A 19465-nucleotide genomic window follows, 5' to 3' on the forward strand; every position below is an offset into this window, starting at 1 on the left:
AAATACTTTCCACTTTGTTACATCAGGAGCTCCTTTTATTTATCTGAATTAAAACGCTTTTCAGCATCTGCTTGGCTGAGTTTTGCGTCATTCAGCTTCAACTACTCACTGTTCATCATTGTTATCTTGAAAATTTCCAATCGTAGCAGATCTGGTTTATAACAACGATAGTCCAGTCAAATTGCAGATATACCTTGCAAAAGGTGGGGTAGAAGAGTTTATTTTTTCAACTCGTTCATATGGTTGGAAAGATTAGAAAACCGAGTTTTGCCAATAAAATTTCGCTTGGGAAAACTTTCTGCAGTCAAAAAACTTCGAAAATTTCGGCCTTTTTTCAGTTTTTTCAAAATATCTCAGTTGTTTTTGCTCCTATCGCTTTAAGGTCTATTTTCGTTTTTAAAGAGCACACAATTCTCTACAAATTTGATTCTTGCCAGTTTTATCTACACCCAGTATCTAAGGCACTATAGCGCCTCAAAAAATACCAATTTTTCAAATTTTGAGCATAGTGGCAAGATACCTTATTTTTGAACACTGTTTTTCAGTTTCTGTTTGTGTAGTATAAATACATTATACATCATGTTATATGTTGGAATTTACCACCTCACTTCCACGTATTCAATTTGTCTGTATGCAACATGAGGATTGCTGGGCACCCAACTATTGTGATTCTTACATCGCTTCACTATGGGCCATCTCAGCCCTGGTATTTGTAAAACCATAAATATAAAAATACATCATTAAGAGATGTAGACACACACACACACACACACACACACACACACACACACACACACACACGCACACACACACACACGCACACGCACGCACACAAAATAAATTGACTCAGGAAACTGAACTATTATTAGCTGCAATAGGCAACCTGATTAGGTAGGTAGTTATTCTTGTATATAAAAGCCATACAGCTGACATTAAAAATAAGTAGCTTTATTACAATTAAAATGCATTGTCAGTTACTAAAAAACGTGTGACAGTTCTGAGGGTGTAATACTTGTAATATCGCACTTTAGCGCACTTGAGACAGATATGAGCATCACTTCCAACGTTTTGATGGGCCAGGTTCCTCAGTGTCACCAGAAATACCTTGAGTTACTGATTCAGGGTCTGTACATAGAGTTGATCACAGATTGACCTCTTCTCTAAACAGCGAGTCAGCCTCAGCAAGTTCGTTGATTTCGTCAGCGGTTTCCTCAACATCCTCCATAACATCTTCTTCACTGTCTTCATATAAAAATTTTGGCACGTTTTCACAGTTGACCCCAATACATTTCTTGCAAATTGAAGAACATTTCAAATCCGCTTTTATGCAGGAGCACGTTCCGCCACAGTTCAGCTTGCATGAGCATGAAACAATGTGAAGAGCAATTATGTCCAAATCTTCAATTTTTATAGCTTTCAGCCCTCCAACTTGTGTTCTGTGGAATATCTGTATGACATTTTTTCCGGCTTCAATAACAAGTTGAGCTGAGGGACGATGATTCAACTTTTTAATATTTTTCTGATGAAGCAGTGCATCATGAGGAGTAACACACATTATGCCTCCCATTGCATGAAAAGTACCAGTTCAATCTAGGGTGTTTACATTGAAATCTGCATTATCAAACACAAATTGGCAAAATGCGTCACTTTGTTGTCTTTCGTCGTCAAGCTGAAGGATTGAAGACACTTCCAATAGGGCAGCTTCCGTATAATCTTACAGATTCTGGTATGACAGACTCTACATCACATTAAAAATTATCAGAGGGAGGGTACTGTTTTACATCGTACGCTACTGATCTTATATCGTCTAATATCATATTTGCAGCTGCTTTGACGATTCGTAGTCTTTCTTGCTGAGGATCTGAATTTCTTTTGGTGTACCAATTTTCACTGAGTAGTTGGTGCCCAACATTCTTGAAACATACCACTGCTGGCTTTGAAGCTGTTTCAGCTATCACCACATCGTCACCATATTTCTGGAAAAGGCGAACCTTGACAATTCGGGAGTGGCCGAGCGGTTAAAGGCGCTACAGTCTGGAACCGCACGACCGCTACGGTCGCAGGTTCGAATCCTGCCTCGGGCATGGATGTGTGTGATGTCCTTAGGTTAGTTAGGTTTAAGTAGTTCTAAGTTCTAGGGGACTTATGACCACAATAGTTGAGTCCCATAGTGCTCAGAGCCATTTGAACCATTTGAGCCTTGACAATTCGAATATCAGGATGAGGTGATGTGGGTATTTGCTCTAACAGATCGTCCATAGAAAACTGACATTCTTCCGTATTGGTTTCCAGGTAGGCAAATATAGCCTTCATGCCTTTATCTACTTGTGTTGCAGGTCGATAACCTCGTTTTTGTCCAGTAGCTGAAACACGGTGAAAGAACTTTCTGTAGCAAAATCTGTGGTACCACCCATCTGCAGCAACCAAATCATTTACATTTTGAATCCGGTCTATCAATTGTTGACCAAATTCATCACCACGTCGTTTAGCCTGTTCTCGTACTGTCGATTGCACTTCCAGTTTCACTACTTTGTAAACAAAATTTCGTTTGGCATATGGCAGTCTTAACAGCTTGGTTAAAGGGTCATCAGAATTCCCTTTTGCACATAAGAAGCATTTCTCTTTGAAATTGAACTGACCTTTTTCCTGCGACCGACGTAGCACGCCTGTTGGTTCCTGAGGATGTCGAAGGCTAGCTGCTATCATTCTCTCATTAATGTACTTCTTGTAGCATGCTTCATGCACCATCACTTCACTGAGCATTTTCAAAAAACGGGTGTGAGCAGAATCCCTGCGTTTAGCACTACAATCAAAAAGTGTGCTCAGTCCTGTCTTTTTCGCATTGTGTCCACCACTCACCACAGTTTTTTTTGCAAATGAAACACAAATTCATGTCAGACATATACCTTTTCAGCACCACAACATATACTGAATGGAAGCTACTCCAAACTGTAGGGCCCTCATTGTTGTGTACTAGTAGCTGTCAGCGCGCTGTGAACAATCACCAGAGATAATCGCCTTCCGCCCGCCAAAGAATAAATACGCTTTTGTCCGCTAAAGAACAATTCCTACATACTTTTTCTTATAACTGATCATTAACGTCAATCAACTGTAGAAAATGTACGGCACCTGCATGCAATCGAATTACGTATTGTGACACAAACTTCACGCATTCCGACGTGAATGTGTTCATAGTTACTGAATATGATGCTGTTTGTCCTGGCCCTGCAGCAGAGTGAGATGGTAAATTCGAATGAATAACATGATGAGTAATATGTTTATACTACACAAATAGAAACCGAAATAACAAATGGTTCAAATGGCTCTGAGCACTATGGGACTTAACATCTGAGGTCATCAGTCCCCTAGAACTTAGAACTACTAAAACCTAACTAACCTAAGTACATCACACACATCCATGCCCAAGGCAGGATTCGAACTTGCGACCGTAACAGTCACGAGGTTCCGGACTGAAGCGCCTAGAACCGCACGGCCACCACGGCCGGCCTGAAATAACAGTGTTCAAAAATTTGCCACTTAGCCCGAAGTTTGAAAAATTGGTATTTTTTGACGCGCTGTAGCGCCTTACATACTGGGAGTAGAAAAAAATGGTAAGAATCAAATTTGTAGAGAATTTTGTGCTCTTTAAAAAAGAAAATAGACGTCAAAGCGATAGGAGCAAATGAAACTGAGATATTTTGAAAAAACTGAAAGAAGTCCGAAATTTTCGAGGTTTTTTGACTGCAGAAAGTTTTCCCAAGAGAAATTTTGTTATCTTCCACAGTAAGCTCCTGCCTTCTACCATAGGTACACTGTGTGTATCCGAGAGAAGAAAAAATCACATTTTTATCGTCCCGCACCTTCAGATCTTTGCCTAAGCCACTTCAGATGACTGTCACAAACGAAAGAGGGAAGGTTGGGTTGTAAATACCGTTGACATCAAAGTCGCTGGATGCGGAACACGTCGATCGTGGAACAATAACGAAAGAAATAGTACGTGTCGTTGTAGGGAAATCATGGAAAACCTGAATCTGGAGAGCCGAAGAGGAATTAAAACCGCGTCACCAGAGACCCTTGTCGAATGCGCTTTTAACTACTAGACCTCACGAGAGGGAGACTTTCCAGTATAAAAAGAGGCGGAAAGAGCACTATGTTATCAGTAAAGGGGAGTAAAAGTAGTGTGTGTCGGTGAGGAAAGCTCAGTGTCCTCCAACATGGGCAAGTCATATGATACTACCTAAGTAATAAATACATCGAGGACATTTCAACACCTTTAAAACCCGCCTCGGTCGACAGTCAGTTATGTGGTTTGGAAGTGGAAAGGCGAAGAAATAACCATAGTTAAACTAGCACCAGGCAAACCTCATGGACTGACGGATAGGGACACTCGAGCACTGCGGAGGATTGTTGTAAAAAATCTCATGAAATTAGCGGAAGGAATGACTCGTGAGTATGAAAGCGTTACCAGAAGTCCAGTTAGCATAATAACTGTGCTTAAGGAGTTAAAAGGAACGGGATACAATGGCAGAGCAGCTCCTCAAATGCCACACTCATTACTGCTGTCACTGTTAAACGAAACTTGGTTTGGGGTAAAGAGCAACGGCACTGGCCAGTGGATGACAGTAAACAAATGGTTTGGATTAGTGAACCACGAATTACCGTGTGGCAGTCCCATGGAAGGATTTGGGTTTGGCGAATGCCTGGAGAACATTACCTGCCACCATACGTAGAATGCAGAGGAAGCGGTGTTACGGGATGCAAAGCACCATCTGTGAGGCAATGGTTTGTGAACTATAATATTCCTGAAATGAACTGGCCCGCCCAGAGTTCGGATCTGAACGCAATGGACCGCTTTTGGGATGACTTACAGCGTCGAGTTCGCTCCAGATCCCAGGGTTCAACATCATTATCGTCACTGGTTTCTGCTCTTGAGGAAATATGGGCTGCAGTTCCTCGTTGTGCATTCAGCGAACTCGTTGACAGTGTCCCCAGCAGATCTGAAGCTTTCATAAGGCGAAGGATGGACATTCTATACCAATGTCCACTAACAGGTGTCCGGATACGTATAATCTAATAGTGTAGATAACATTTTACTGTCTTAAACACATGAAAGACACTATATATGACTTTTCATTCCTCATTAACGGTATCAATCCATAATTAACATTTGCGGTAGAGGTGGAACAGGCTGGTGAACCTACGTTTCTCTACGTCTTACTTAGACGAACCAAGGCACATCTGGTTTACACTATGTAGAGAAAACCGACTGAACCGATGTAAAGCCGGCCGGAGTGGCCGAGCGGTTCTAGGCGCTTTAGTCTGGAACCGCGCGACCACTACGTCGCAGGTTCGTATCCTGCCTCGGGCATGGATGTGTGTGATGTCCTTAGGTTAGTTAGGTTTAAGTAGTTCTAAGTTCTAGGGGACTGAAGACCTCAGATGTTAAGTCCAATAGTGCTCAGAGCCATTTGAACCATGTGAACCGACGTAAAAATTGTACAGTCAATCTTATTACCATTGAAGCTGAGATGCGATTTATTACGCAACAGCTTGTAGAGAGATGACGTGAAACAATCATAGTGGCTGAAATAAGTGGAAAATATCACTTACAGTTTCTTTCACTTCTGGTAGTGATTTGTTAGTGGTTGGGTGTCGACGTTAAATTATAGGGCACCCATTAACTATATGGATAAGTCGCTTCCTAAGTTCTTAGGCAAGAGCGTGCCACCTCCAAAAAACTGTGATTAGTTAAAGGCTAAGGTGCTTAAACCAACCTTGGGCTAAGGCCAGATTCACTGTAATTTATGTACGGATGGTAGTCGTATATACTGTCTAGTCACATTAATGTGAGCAGGTTTCAAAAGCCTGAACAAATGGTTCAAATTGCTCTAAGCACTATGGGACTTAATGTCTTAGGTCATCAGTCCCCTAGACTTAGAACTACTACAATCTAACTAATCTAAGGACATCACACACATCCATGCCCGAAGCAGGATTCGAACCTGCGACCGTAGCAGCAACGCGGTTCCGGACTGAAGCGCCTAGAACCACTGGCCACATTGGCCGGAGGCTGAACAGCCACCTTCCAAATCGCGGACTTCTGCGAGAGGTGCAGGAAAATATTCAACGAGATTCTGGAAGGTATCAACAGGGGAACTGTAGGGCCATGTCCAGCTGTGCTATGTTTCTCGGATAAGGATCCATGGCGCAAGTAGCCCAATACCCAATAGAGGTGGTCCAACAGATTCACGATTAGGTTTACATTCGGACAGTCTGGTGGCCAGGTGAGTAGGGTAAACTCATCCTAGTCTTCGAACCACGCATGTATACTGCGATCAGTTTTACAAATTGCATTGTCCTGCTAGTAGATGCCGTCGTGCCATGGAAACACTAACTGCAGTAATCGTGGTCGTGGTCCACAAAGATAGATATCGTACTTGGGTTGGTACATTGTGCCTTCCAGAATGGCGAGATCACTCAGGGAATGCCACGAAAATATTCCCCCAGATCGTAACGCTCGCGTCTCCGCCGTGGAACTTCTCGACGATTGTGGAAGATATTTAATTAGAATTATATTAATACCGTCAGCTGCTGACGGGCGTTGATATATATCAACGGGGACAGGTGAAATTGCGTGTCCTGACCGGGACTCGAACCCGGGATAGTCTGCTTAAACGGCAGACGCTCTATCCATCTGAGCCACCGAGGGCACAGAGGTTAGTGCGCCTGCAGGGACTATCTCGCGCACGCCTCCCGCGAGACCCACATTCTCACATTGTATGTCCACACACTACATTTGTAGTGCCCCACCCCAACACACTCATTGCTCGTGGAAGACATTCTTACCAAGTGCCGTAAGAGTTCAGGGTATATGTGTGCATCCGCACAGAAGAAGAAGGTCATGGCCGGTATTGCCAGAACTATATACTTATATGGATATGGTGTCTGTTCTTGCGGGCATGTCCGAAAGAACACACACCATATCCATATAACTATATTGTGGAAGAGAGTTTCCTTTTACAAGTATCACGCGGCACACGGAAACGGTCACCTTTTATCCGAAAAAGCCACCTTTCGCCGCTACTCAGCGTATGTCCACTTGATGTACTGGAGTGCAAATTCCAACCTCCGTCGCCAGTGAACAGCAATCACCATGGGTGCACGAACCAGGCGCCTGCTGTGGAGGCCCATACGCAGCAATGTCGGCTGAACGGTAGTTGAGGAATCACTGTTGATAGCCCCTTGGTTCATATTGAGGGTCATCTGCTGAACAGTTGTACGTCTATTCGCCCATACACGCCTCCACATCCATCTTTCACCACTGGCATCTACGACTCGTGGTGCACCACTGTTACTTCGGTGACGGGTTTAGATAACGACATTTTGTCGTGCACAGTATACTTTAACCATGGCAGCATATGAACATTTTACAGGTTCATCTGTTTTGGTGCGAAAGCCAACGATCATGCCGTTTTCGACGTCAGATAAATTATGCATTATAACGAACGCACTGTTCTATCCGCTCTCTCCACAGGCTCCTGCGCTAGAGGTGTCATCTGCCGTTTTTGAGTGATTATTGCACGTTGCCGTCGAGCATAGGCGGTGGTCATATCAGTGTGACTGAACCGCACAGTTTCAATTAACACCTCGATAAATAAAGCTGCAATAACGAGACTTGATGATTGTGTTAGAAATTCTCTAAACATTTGACCTACAGTGCAACACATTTGTCCCAACGACGGATTACTTGTTGGAGACATTGACTGTGTATGTTTGAATTTTTACTGATCAAGAACCGTTCCAACTCGAATATCATCTCTTGTCATTCAGGAAGTGCCTGGCACGTAACGGTTTCTTCGCCCGAGCAATAAGGAAGAACAATGGGTGCCATGTCAGCTGAATACGGGACTGAGATAAAGCATGACAGCCCAAAAAACCAGTGTGTGTGACTGCACCCTGTGCAGAAAGAGATGAGGCGTTAATATGGAGCATAACCTCCATTAGCACCGTCAGGAGGTTGCAGTATTAAGCACCTAAGATGGACTGCCCTTTGCCGGCCGCGGTGGTCTAGCGGTTCTGGCGCTGCAGTCCAGAACCGCGGGACTGCTACGGTCGCAGGTTCGAATCCTGCCTCGGGCATGGGTGTGTGTGATGTCCTTAGGTAAGTTAGGTTTAAGTAGTTCTAAGTTCTAGGGGACTTATGACCTAAGATGTTGAGTCCCATAGTGCTCAGAGCCATTTGAACCATTTTGACTACCCTTTATGAGCATAGTCTGTCAGCACCCTCCCGTGATTATCTCAAAAAGCGTGCAGCGTCACTTTGGACGATAATGGTTGAGTCTCCGCCATTTTCGGCGATAAGCTTTCCACATGTTATATTTCTCTTTTATCTCGGGTCCTCACAAATCCACCTATCGTTCTTGATGGCTAAGTGGATAAAGAAGTCATCTGGATTGGCATGCTTCACTTCAGTGGACGTTTATGGTCGTAGTCAGTCGCGAAACACAGTGTCCAGCGATCCGTCGAATTCAAAATGTTGTGAAAGACGTTGTAAACTGATGCATGATTTGTTTTCACTTTTTCCACTATAGTCTTCGAGCACCAGGACCTCCACTTCTCTTGTGAGTCTCGGTTCTTCACAGAGAGATAGTCTGGCTTTTCATCGTTCGTCATTCACTTTTGTTTGATTACAATGGAATCGTCTGCGCTACGTAATTACTGTGTCGTGTGACGGTGCATTATTTCCATACATCTCCACCAACTCAGCATGGATTGTTACGACATATTTCCCATTTAAAACCGAGAAAGAGTCACTGCACTATATTCCTCTTTATCAATGGACTGCGCTATTTTGTTTTAGTCCCTTCAGCAGCGTATTAGGCCTGCACAACCGTACCTACTATTAGGGGCGAAGTTTCCATTTTAGGGAGTTGCAGCAGCGTTTATGGAACGTAGCGCGACTCCAGTGCGGGTATATAAGCACCGAAATGTAACCAATGGATACGTGTGGCATTCGTCTCTTTCTCACGTGCTTGCAGCAAATGCATAAATGTGAACTGTGGCGATGTAGTAACGAAATGCGTCCAAACAGTACCAATATGATGTTATTCTTTTCCTGCCGAAGGACAAATACCGGTAGATAACCGACGGAGAATGAAAAATATGTGTGGGACTGCCTACATGATGAAAACTATCGTTGTGGATTGGTGTGACAATATGATCTTTTGCATCATGATAACACACATCTTCATATTGCAAAGGTCGTAACGTAAAAATTACGCCAACTGAAGTGGGAGACTCTCGAGCACCTGCACTTCAGTCCTGATTTCTACCCACACATCACTCCTTCGGTCCCTTAAAAAAGGCCTTCAAGGGGATGTGATTCCTGTCGGACGAGGATGTACAGCAAGCAGTTACGTACTTCCTCACGCAGCAGAAAGCGGTGCTTTACAAGACGGGAATCTTCAACCTGGTGCGTTGATGGGATCATTGTCTCGGTGCTCACGGCGATTTTTTCTGATTGGCGTATCGATTTTGGTCTGTACGGCCCTCAAACGGAAATGTTTTGATCACCCCTCATATCAAAATTTTTGTGACCACCCCTCGTAAATCTTTTGTAACAAATGGGCGGCACTAGTTGCAGTGAATCTCTTTTTCTGATATACGAAAACAGACAATGGTGCCTCGTGGTTCGTGTGTTCTTCTCTGCAGTTGCGTGTGATTTACGAAAGGTTCCGAAAAACTGTTTTATATGTGATCCGAATATCTCTTTCTCATCTAGTCCCGAACAAGACGCCAGAAGGTTATACACTGTAAGTGTCGATTAAGAAGAGATTTTTCGAAATTCCCAATAAAGAAATTTCGTTCATAAAATGTAGGCTTTCATGGCGGGTATTGTCTTCATTTAAACCTTCCGGGCTGACAAGCCGTGGTCGATGTGTAAAACTCCCCCCTGACGTTTCGTCTCCCGCAGTTAGAGACGAATCGTCAGGGAAGAATTTTATACATCGTCCACGGCCAACCAAACCGGAAATTTTAGGTGAAGAAAAAGATATACTGTTTCAGTATTTTCGGCAATATAACCACTGTGGGGTTGAAATAGTGGGTGAAAGTTTTTACGAAGATAATTCTTTATTAAAGAACTACTAAAGTAATTCTAAAGCTATATCCATGAAAATTGGTACTTGACTTCTCGGTTGCAAATAAAAATATGTGCGTTTCACTGTTTCTGGGAATTCTACCTTGTAAGGGAGTGAAATAGAGCATGAAAAGTTTTATGAACTTCGATAATGAAAGCATTTTCAATGCTAAATCCATGAAAATTTGTATTTTGCTTCTTTGTTATGAATAAAAAAATTGTGTTTCACTGTATTTTGGAATTCAAACCCTACGTGGGTGAAATGGGGGATGAAAGTTTTTATGGACATATTTCGTTACATAATAAAGTATTAATGCAAAATCTATGAAAATTGTAATTTAACTACTCGGTTAGATATAAAAAGACACCACAAAAAAGCAAAAAACATGTTCAGACCATACAGTCTACGCAACGAAGCAGCAGGCACTGAGCTAGTATATAAAGTACAAATAATATGTCGAGACATTGGAATTTCTGCCAAAAAAGCTACTTACATGGTAACGTAGACCTTCGTTCCTTACGGTGTTGACTGTGGCGCGTCCAAAAACCAAAGGAATATTTGCTTTCGGTGGCTCCCCTCGAACCTTGCTATAAGATTGACTTATTTCGGTGTGCATTTCCGTCCAACAGCCGTAACGCTCGTGCTGGCCGCTATGCGGCTACCGGTGGAATAAACAAGACTATTGTAATAAGGTAAAGTGACCATGGAGTGACAGTGGCAGGCGCACCTGCTATGGATACTCACCAAGATCTAGCACCCAAGCCAGCGTCTGTTACCGAGCGGTTCTAGGCACTTTAGTCCGGAACCGCTCTGCTGCTACGGTCGCAGGTTCGAATCCTGCCTCGGGCATGGATGTTTGTGATGTCCTTAGGTTAGTTAAGTTTAAGTAGTCTAGGGGACTGATGATGTTAAATCCCATAGTGCTTAGAGCCATTTGAACCATCAAGCATCCACTGGTGAGAGGTAAGGGGCTCGTCAATATCAAGCACCCCAATGGCCAGTGGCAAGGGGACTCGTCGAAATCTAGCGTTCCTATGGGAACAGGAAACTCTTACGTCCACGTCGTTGGTTCTGGTTCACGCTAAACGTAGCTTCCAATCATACACAGAAGCACCTAACCATATTGTACTGTAAAATCAAATTTGGCACACTAAGGTAAATTTCGTGTACAAGTATCGACTGATAGAACACAAAGGTTTACATTTATATCGTAAACGAAATACAGACACAAATGCGTCGGTTTTTAGTTGTAAAAACACGCACACTTGATATTTGTGAATTACAGCCCCATCTACCTCGATTGGAAAACAATGATTTGAGTAAACAGTATGTATTTTTTGGCGTACAGTCCGAATATGCGTTAAAAGTAGGGGGAGCCCATTTTAAAATATATATTTGACCGTGTCCACGCATGAGGGGTGGCTAGGAGGTGGCCAGTTGTAGCATACACGGATGTCTCCTTTATTAATATTAACTTTTCACCTACAATGTCTTCTTTTTCGTACTGTGCGTCGTTTTCGAGAAACTTAGATGCCTCAGGTTAAGCGTAAACTGCATACTTAAACAGGATATGTCAAAAGGTACGGTACAACTTTAATGTGTTATAGCATCCAAACTAGTTAAGCTATTAACATTTTGTTTGGCTTATGTACTCACTATCTCGCCAAGTTTGTTTTGCATTCAGTCAGTCTCAATATCTGTTGCCTCTGATGGCGCGCACAAGAGCCTGTCTGCATTCAAGGTCTATCCACACTCGGCGCAAAATACTCTCATCAACTGTGGCAGCCGGCCGGAGTGGCCGTGCGGTTATGGCGCTACAGTCTGGAGCCGAGCGACCGCTACGGTCGCAGGTTCGAATCCTGCCTCGGGCATGGATGTGTGTGATGTCCTTAGGTTAGTTAGGTTTAATTAGTTCTAAGTTCTAGGCGACTGATGACCTCAGAAGTTAAGTCGCATAGTGCTCAGAGCCATTTGAACCAGCCAACTGTGGCATCCGAAGAAACGATTTGGCTCTTTAAATCAATCTGGCTGGCGGGCAGTAGGTAGATCCTGTCCTTGACCTACACCCCACAGAAAGAAATCTTTCGGTGTAATGTCAGGCAAGCTAGGAGGTCAGAGAACTGGATAGCTCCAGCCATTCAATCGATTTGGCAACATTTTGTCTATAACATCTCAAGTACTGGTGCATGTTCGAAAACGACTGCGTCGTGGTGGTCAACCAACTATGACAACGCAATCAGCTCCGGCATAACAAGGTAACTCTTCGAGTTAACTGTGTTTTTCTGAGGAAAAGAAAAATGGTCCCACTACGGGATCAACCATCAAACACCAACACACAATCACTTTCGGGCCGTCATAAAAACGTAACCTCATCCCTCACAGTATGCTAGGAGCCTGTACCCGATACGAGCATTATATTTGTTTACCTTACCACACACGTGTAACGTCGTTTAGTCGGAAAATGATAGGTTGTTTAGAAAATTTCTGTTCTCCCTTAAACAGTGAAGAATGTACACAACAAAACGTACACGCTGTGGCTTGTCATCTGCTTTCAATGCGTGCAGCAGTTGTAATCGGTATGGACGCATCTGTAAACATTTTCGAAGGATCCAGTGCACGGTCGCCCTAAAGATCTGCAGCCCCTGCGATGTCCTCCGGAAAGGTGTCTGTGGAGATAGTTGAAAAACCAACAGTATCCGTTGTATGTCGGCTTCACTTGTTCCAGGCCGTCCAGGATGACGCCTCACATCAATTTTTCCTGTCTGCATAAAGTTTCTATACCACCGGCGCATCGACGCCCACCATGGTAGTTGCTTCCTATACCATGTTTGGAAGTTCCTTTGAACCTGCATGTCCGACTTGGTCTGAATAAACCACTCCACACACTGAGACGTTTCTTGAACTGTTATTATCCAGCACTCACGGCAACCTGGAACGCATTCAAACAGAACTTTTTGAATTTGTGTGTCACATCAGTTAAACATGGTGGACTCGTATTCGGGAGGACGACGGTTCAATCCCGTCTCCGGCCATCCTGATTTAGGTTTTCCGTGATTTCCCTAAATCGCTTCAGGCAAATGCCGGGATGGTTCCTTTGAAAGGGCCGGCCGATTTCCTTCCCCATCCTTCCCTCACCCGAGCTTGCGCTCCGTCTCTAATGACCTCGTTGTCGACGGGATTTAAGCACTAATATCCTCCTCCTCCTCCTCCTCTTAATCAGTGCGGGTGCAATAACACACTGAAGTTACAGTGTACCTTTTGGAACACCTTGTATACACATATACATACAATCTTCTCGTTTATTCCCGTGTTCGTATCCTCTTGATATACTATGAAGAAGCTCTAAATATAATTATACAGTTTAAACTAACTTTCCTATCTTATCCGCATACGTGACTTCTGTGATAGATGCTTTATTCCAGGACTCTTTCATCTACTCATAAAATAACAGTAACGAGCTATGAAATTTCGTCTGTCTGGTGCACGATTCCGGTGTGTCAGTTTCCGTTTTTCCTGTTTGTTTCAGTTTCTGCATGGTCTTCACGTGCCTCGCCTTGAGCGTTTTCTCTACGATACAAGAGTACGAAGAAGACGCCAGAGCCATCCTTTTCTACATGGAGTTCGTAGTCGTAATTTGGTTTAGTATAGAATTTTGCCTGAGGTGAGTGTATTGATTACATTTCATTTCTGTCATCACGTTAAAGAATGGTTATTGTAAGAAACAAAGGTTGTAAGACCAGAGACAGTCCTTACTAAGTTTCCAGATCAGCTTCAACAAAACTCTTTTACTATTAAGTTACGGTTCATGTTTCTGGACACATTCTTTACTCATCAGAAAAGAAAATATCATATTCACATGTGTCTAGAAACACTTTATTTCTGTTTTCTACACCTGTTCGTAGTGCCTTAATCTCGGGAAACTCACGGGAACAGTACCACCAGCAAACGATATCAAACTCTTCCTTACATGCATCAACCCCTCGTCCCACTGAATCCGAATGTGCTGATATATATTTGGAGTAGTGTGTGTTATTTCGCAGCCTCCCGTAAAGCGTGTTTGATGACAGTCGGCTTTTTTCAGCGGTTTTCAATGTACAAGAGATTTAAAGTCTCTCTCGCCCCTCCCCCCACCACCAAAAAAAAGATAAAAAAAGAACAGAAAAAAGATTAGTGGGTTTATGCCCGGATATAGCAGAGGCCAGGAAATTGCTTCACCTCTTCCTATCCAAATGCCATAGAATCTCTTATTTAGAATTTCTACTTAAACAAGGTAGAATTTTGAGTATTACGTGGAAGAATGAGTTGAAAGTGGTTTTATGGTATATTCTATTCCCGTGAATTTCCTTCATTGATTTATAGGTTAGGAGACAGAAATAAAGCGTTCCAGATGAACGTCTATATTCGTGTATTTTCTTCTTTCACGTGTAGAAAATAAGTCCTAAAATTCACGACTTCACAGAAATTTACGCCCTGATTATTGTGATTATTATAATAGCATTTGATTTTAACAGAGAAAGAAATTCATTCTAGGGATCGTCTCTACATGTTTGGCTTAGGTCTTTTCTGTACTATTTGTGCATGACAATTAACATTTTCAAAAGCTTTCTCAAAAGACAAACCCATTTAATTGTGTTTTTCCTTTTTCTTTCTAGAATTGATGACGTAGCAACTTTAATGTTATGGCTTATTTGAAATCTGTCAGCTAATCTGTTTAAGTTATAAACTGTTCTTTAAGTTACATTAATTAGACATGAAATTCATTAACGACTTCAGAAGTATGTAATTAATAGCAAAAATAAAAATTTTATGATTTGATTAACACATTGTCATTCTGGATGGGACGCCAAAAGACTTATAAATTGAAAGGAGTACATAGCGTTTTGAGATGTGGTTGTAAGGGGAACATCTACAAAAGTGAAGTAGGGGTAATGAAATGTCGGTGAAGTAAAAGAGGCGACAGTGAGAGAACTCGGTAAATAAAAGTAATACTAAGAGCAGTGGATGAGTTTTGCGTTCTGGGCAACAACAAAAATGACTGACCGAGGAAAGAGAGCATGTAAAAGGCAGTCTCGCAGTATCTAGAAAAGCATTTCTGAAAGTGAGAAATATGTTAACCTCAAACATAAATTTAGGTGTTAGGTAGTCTTTTCTGAGTTATTTGTTGAAAATGGATCCTTAAGTATATGTGAAACGTCAACAATAAGTGACTAGAAACTTGAGTCACTAATTAAGAGGTACTGAATCGAACTGACGAGAAAAGATCTTCATGAAACAAATTGACTAAAAGAAGGGATCGGTCGACAGGACATATCCAAAGACATCAAGGAATAGTTAATTTGGTAATGAAGAGAAGATTGGGAAGGGACAGGGTGGAAGGGACGGGCTTGGCAGTGGTATGCAGGTTGAAATGGATGTAAGACATAGTATGCATGTGGAGATGAAGAGACCTGAAGAATGGTAGACTAGCACTGAGAGCTGTATCAAACTAGTGTCCGATTTAAAGTCCGCGACAGTAAGCAATACAGGAGCTTAACACTATCTGAGTTTTAACTATCAACTGTGGCATATATTGGCAAAGGACACGGAACTCTGATCCCATATGGGAAACAGTATCGTAGATAACAACATTTAAGGAGCAGATGTCTATTCACGGGGTTAGCTTTGACGGTAGAAGATGTGAAAGTCTAGAAACGGAGGGGATGTGAAATGTGATGCGATACGAAGTTTTTAATATTTCATGAGCGTTGATGAAGTTTAGTTTTAAGGGTTACAAGTGTACAGAATGAGATCTACAAAATGTTACGAAAAGAGTATATTGAAGCCTTGTGCGAAGGAATGGCTTTGAAGTTTAGCAGTTGTAAATTACAGTATTTTATCAAGTAAGGTGTTGCAAACTTCACATTAAATTGTGTTCATACACTTACACAGTATACAGATGTTCAGTGGCTCATGGAGGCATGCACTTTCAGACTTGCTAGGTCACATACCTTCATAATGTGCTAGGTTTTCATTTTTTCAGTACTATCTAAATTAATTGCTTATTTCCATAGCTTATCGGCTTTACTCTTTCCTTTTCATTTTGTATTCCTATCTGTGCTGCACATTGTAAGCTAATAAAATAATATTTCTCGCCAAATAGCGCACCCATTTAAGTGAATTTAGTTTAAGAATTACGAAATAATCATGGAATTATATGTTGGTAACTAAAATTGCGTGTGTAAATAACCATATCACTGTAGAAACACTAACCAAAAGTTTGATCTGAATTTTGATGAAGAGACATTAGCATTGTAAGGAGATACTTCAGTTCAATAATATTAATTTTAATTAATCTTCGCACTAGTTTTGTGGTTTTACTTCGAACTGCAACGTGCACTTCAGTTTTTGGGAAACAGTCCCGTTGCAAAAGTTGCTGACTGCTGGAAGTTGTACAACCATAGTCGCCCGATTAATAAAAGCCCATTGTAGGAACATATATTAAAGCTACAGCGACTCTTGCAGTTGCAGTAATTGCTTTACGTGTTGTGCAACATGCGAGGGACCTATACATAACTACGTCGCAATGCGGAAACATCAAGGGCGCTCGTAGTCACGTAACGTTCAACACATGTCACCAGCACGCTTGCTCGCGTTATACGAGGGAAAACAGGTCAGCATTGCAATATGCGTTCTAGCATATAGAGAACAGCCTCAAGTGCGATCACAAGTATGGAAAACAAATGAGGACGTCAACATTTCTGTTACCCTTTGTTTGGTGATTTTCTCTTTACTTGGGGAAAGAGGGCGAAGAGGTATCAGTTTTTGATGGAACTTCATTAATGGAAATCCGTAGACATATCGCGAGACCTATCTTGACACTAGATTAAAATTACGGAGAAAAACTACAGAATATCCAACTACAGACACTGATCTTGAATGTTTCCGAGAAGATAGATCTACAGCTGTGTTGCCGCTCTCACGTACAGGTATTAGATGAGAACGCTGTTTCACAGAGTTGTCAGGGCGACACAAAAAACACACAGTATGAACCTTATGTTACCGATCGGTGGGAAAGGACAATTAATTGGATTGAGATAATCATCCTGATGTGTTAAACGATATTTTCATCACAGGGGTACTTTAAACACCTGTATTGTGTCATAATTATTCACTACTTCTCGTAAGATTAACTTGCATACTGTTTCGTTTCCAACATCGTTGGATGAGGCGCAGCATTCCACAGCCACCAAGTAAAACTGCTGAAAGAGCGTACTGAAGTGAACAGGAAACAGGCAATAGAATGCACACATATCTTATTTAACAAAAGTAGCCGGTGTCCTCGTATTAATTCCAAGGAAATACTCGCACCTAATCAACACATTTTTCTGCCTTCAATAAGTAATATGAGTTTCTTAATATTGCCTTTCGGTAATTCAGGTATCTTGTTTTTACTTTCGCTATCCTTGTTGATTTCTTATTTTCCCTCTGTGTCCATTTTTTATGTTCGCTATATATGAATACGACAGTAATTTTATCACACTGCCTAAATGGCAACAAGATAGTACCTATATAAACGAACGTCAGAGACAGTGCGAAAAATATTCTCTAACACTCGTTATTATTAATTTCTTCAGTGCGATAAACGATGTAGCACAAGCGATTTCCTTGTAGCGTGGGAAAGACTGTAGATTCTGCTGCTCGGCAAGGCAAAACTAAAGCCGAAAAAGAGTTTAGCGCAATCGACCCATTGCGCTAAATGCTAGGCATTCAACAGTACATTTATCTTAATATGTCCTTTACAGTGATACAGTAATATAGAAAACATACAACCACACAGTTGTACCTGAACTTAGTTCATCCTAAATATAACAGATAAATTTTGTTAACGCAGTTCTCAGACATTCCCAGACGTTCGTGATCTAGATAGTTTACTGTTTGTTTCAGTGATACGCCCGGCTTTCGGCTTTTAAGGCAGCTTACAAGTCAGTAACCCGTGTGGAGACACCAGGATTTTCACTCCCCTAAACGAAAGTAGGAGTGCGTTAATGGAATGGAATTATTATTTATAATTACTACTCCCATTCTGCGTACTGTATATCTATGGTGTCTTACCTTTGTTGAGACAAATTTTATAAACTCATGCACATAGCGGTACCTCTTAACTGTAGCGCCGCTATTCAGTCTGTAGTTAATGTAAGGAAGTATCAGCGTACAAATTAATATTAAACTCATTATTTCAGCTAATCAAGAGGGCTGTTATGCTCGTTCATTTGTTGAGATGTAATACTGAAGTTCCTGAAGAGATTTTTGTAGCATTACACAACAATGCTACTCTGTAAAATACTGTTATTCTGATAGTGAATGAGAATACTAAGTAATTGAGAAATAATATTTAATGTCATGAATAAAGGAATAGAAGTAAATTAGACCACTGATCACGGTATCAGGATATGGCTGGGAAAATTTACTATAGGGGCTTCTCATGTTACTACTCAGCAAAATAAACTCTAAAAGCTGCAAAGAATTAAAATTAAAATATAAAATAGGAAAAGTCACTAAAAATTGAAAAGGAATTGTGAGACATACTTAACCATATAGAGTGTCACAGGAGAAATGATCAGTATTCAGGGATATGACAGGAACAATCATTCGACGCAAAAAAGGCAAGTAAACATGGGCTGTAAAACTGATGCCTTCAGAACTATGAGTGCTTCTTCATATTCGATACTGTCAAAGAAATATCTTTTACTGGAAACTCTTTGCTTTCCATATTGTAAGAGGATGTAGCATGGACCAAATCAAGAAAGAATTGTTTAGTAAACATGGGCTCTAAAATGAGTACCTGAAGAGCTATGAGGACTTGTTCACCTTCGTTATTGTGAAACACATCTCTTTTATTGAACAATGGCTCATACCTCTTACGGACTGCCTTGTAGAGCCAGTTTTTACCAGACAATTTTTTGTTGATTTGGTCCATGCTACTGCCTCCCAAAATATGGAAAGCAAAGAGCTTCCAGTAAAAGACATTCGATTCACAGTATCGAGAATGTAGAAGTATTCAGAGCTCTTAAGGAATAAATTTTTGAGTCCATATATACTAGACCATTTCGCTTCGAATAATCGTTCCTGTCATATCCCTGAATGTTGACCACTCCTCGTGGGACACGATATAATAGGTTTATCAGAAGGTCTTTAGAAAGGCCTATAATAGTATTCGAGAATCAATTTTGATGGGAAAAATGAATGGGTACATTATGCAGCAGGAGAAAGAGATAGACTTTCAAAGCACTGGAAGAAAATGTTTGGTATGAAATATATTTTGATTAATGAAGAAACACAACCAAATT

At 41.5% G+C, this 19465-nt stretch overlaps 1 protein-coding gene and 1 non-coding gene across 2 annotated transcripts in view; one reads left to right on the forward strand and one right to left on the reverse strand.

Moving 5' to 3' along the window:
• Window positions 1-19465, forward strand: part of LOC126175638 (potassium voltage-gated channel subfamily KQT member 4) — a 992116-nt gene that overhangs the window by 441016 nt on the left and 531635 nt on the right. Inside the window, exon 2 of the mRNA XM_049922528.1 lies at window positions 13666-13800. Coding sequence (XP_049778485.1) covers window positions 13666-13800 — 135 coding nt within the window. The remainder of the gene's footprint in view (window positions 1-13665; window positions 13801-19465) is intronic.
• On the reverse strand, window positions 6636-6710 carry Trnak-uuu (transfer RNA lysine (anticodon UUU)). Its single transcript has one exon. It is a non-coding gene; the product is annotated as a tRNA-Lys (tRNA).

Source organism: Schistocerca cancellata, chromosome 3, assembly GCF_023864275.1.
Source record: "Schistocerca cancellata isolate TAMUIC-IGC-003103 chromosome 3, iqSchCanc2.1, whole genome shotgun sequence".
Lineage (NCBI taxonomy): Eukaryota > Metazoa > Arthropoda > Insecta > Orthoptera > Acrididae > Schistocerca > Schistocerca cancellata.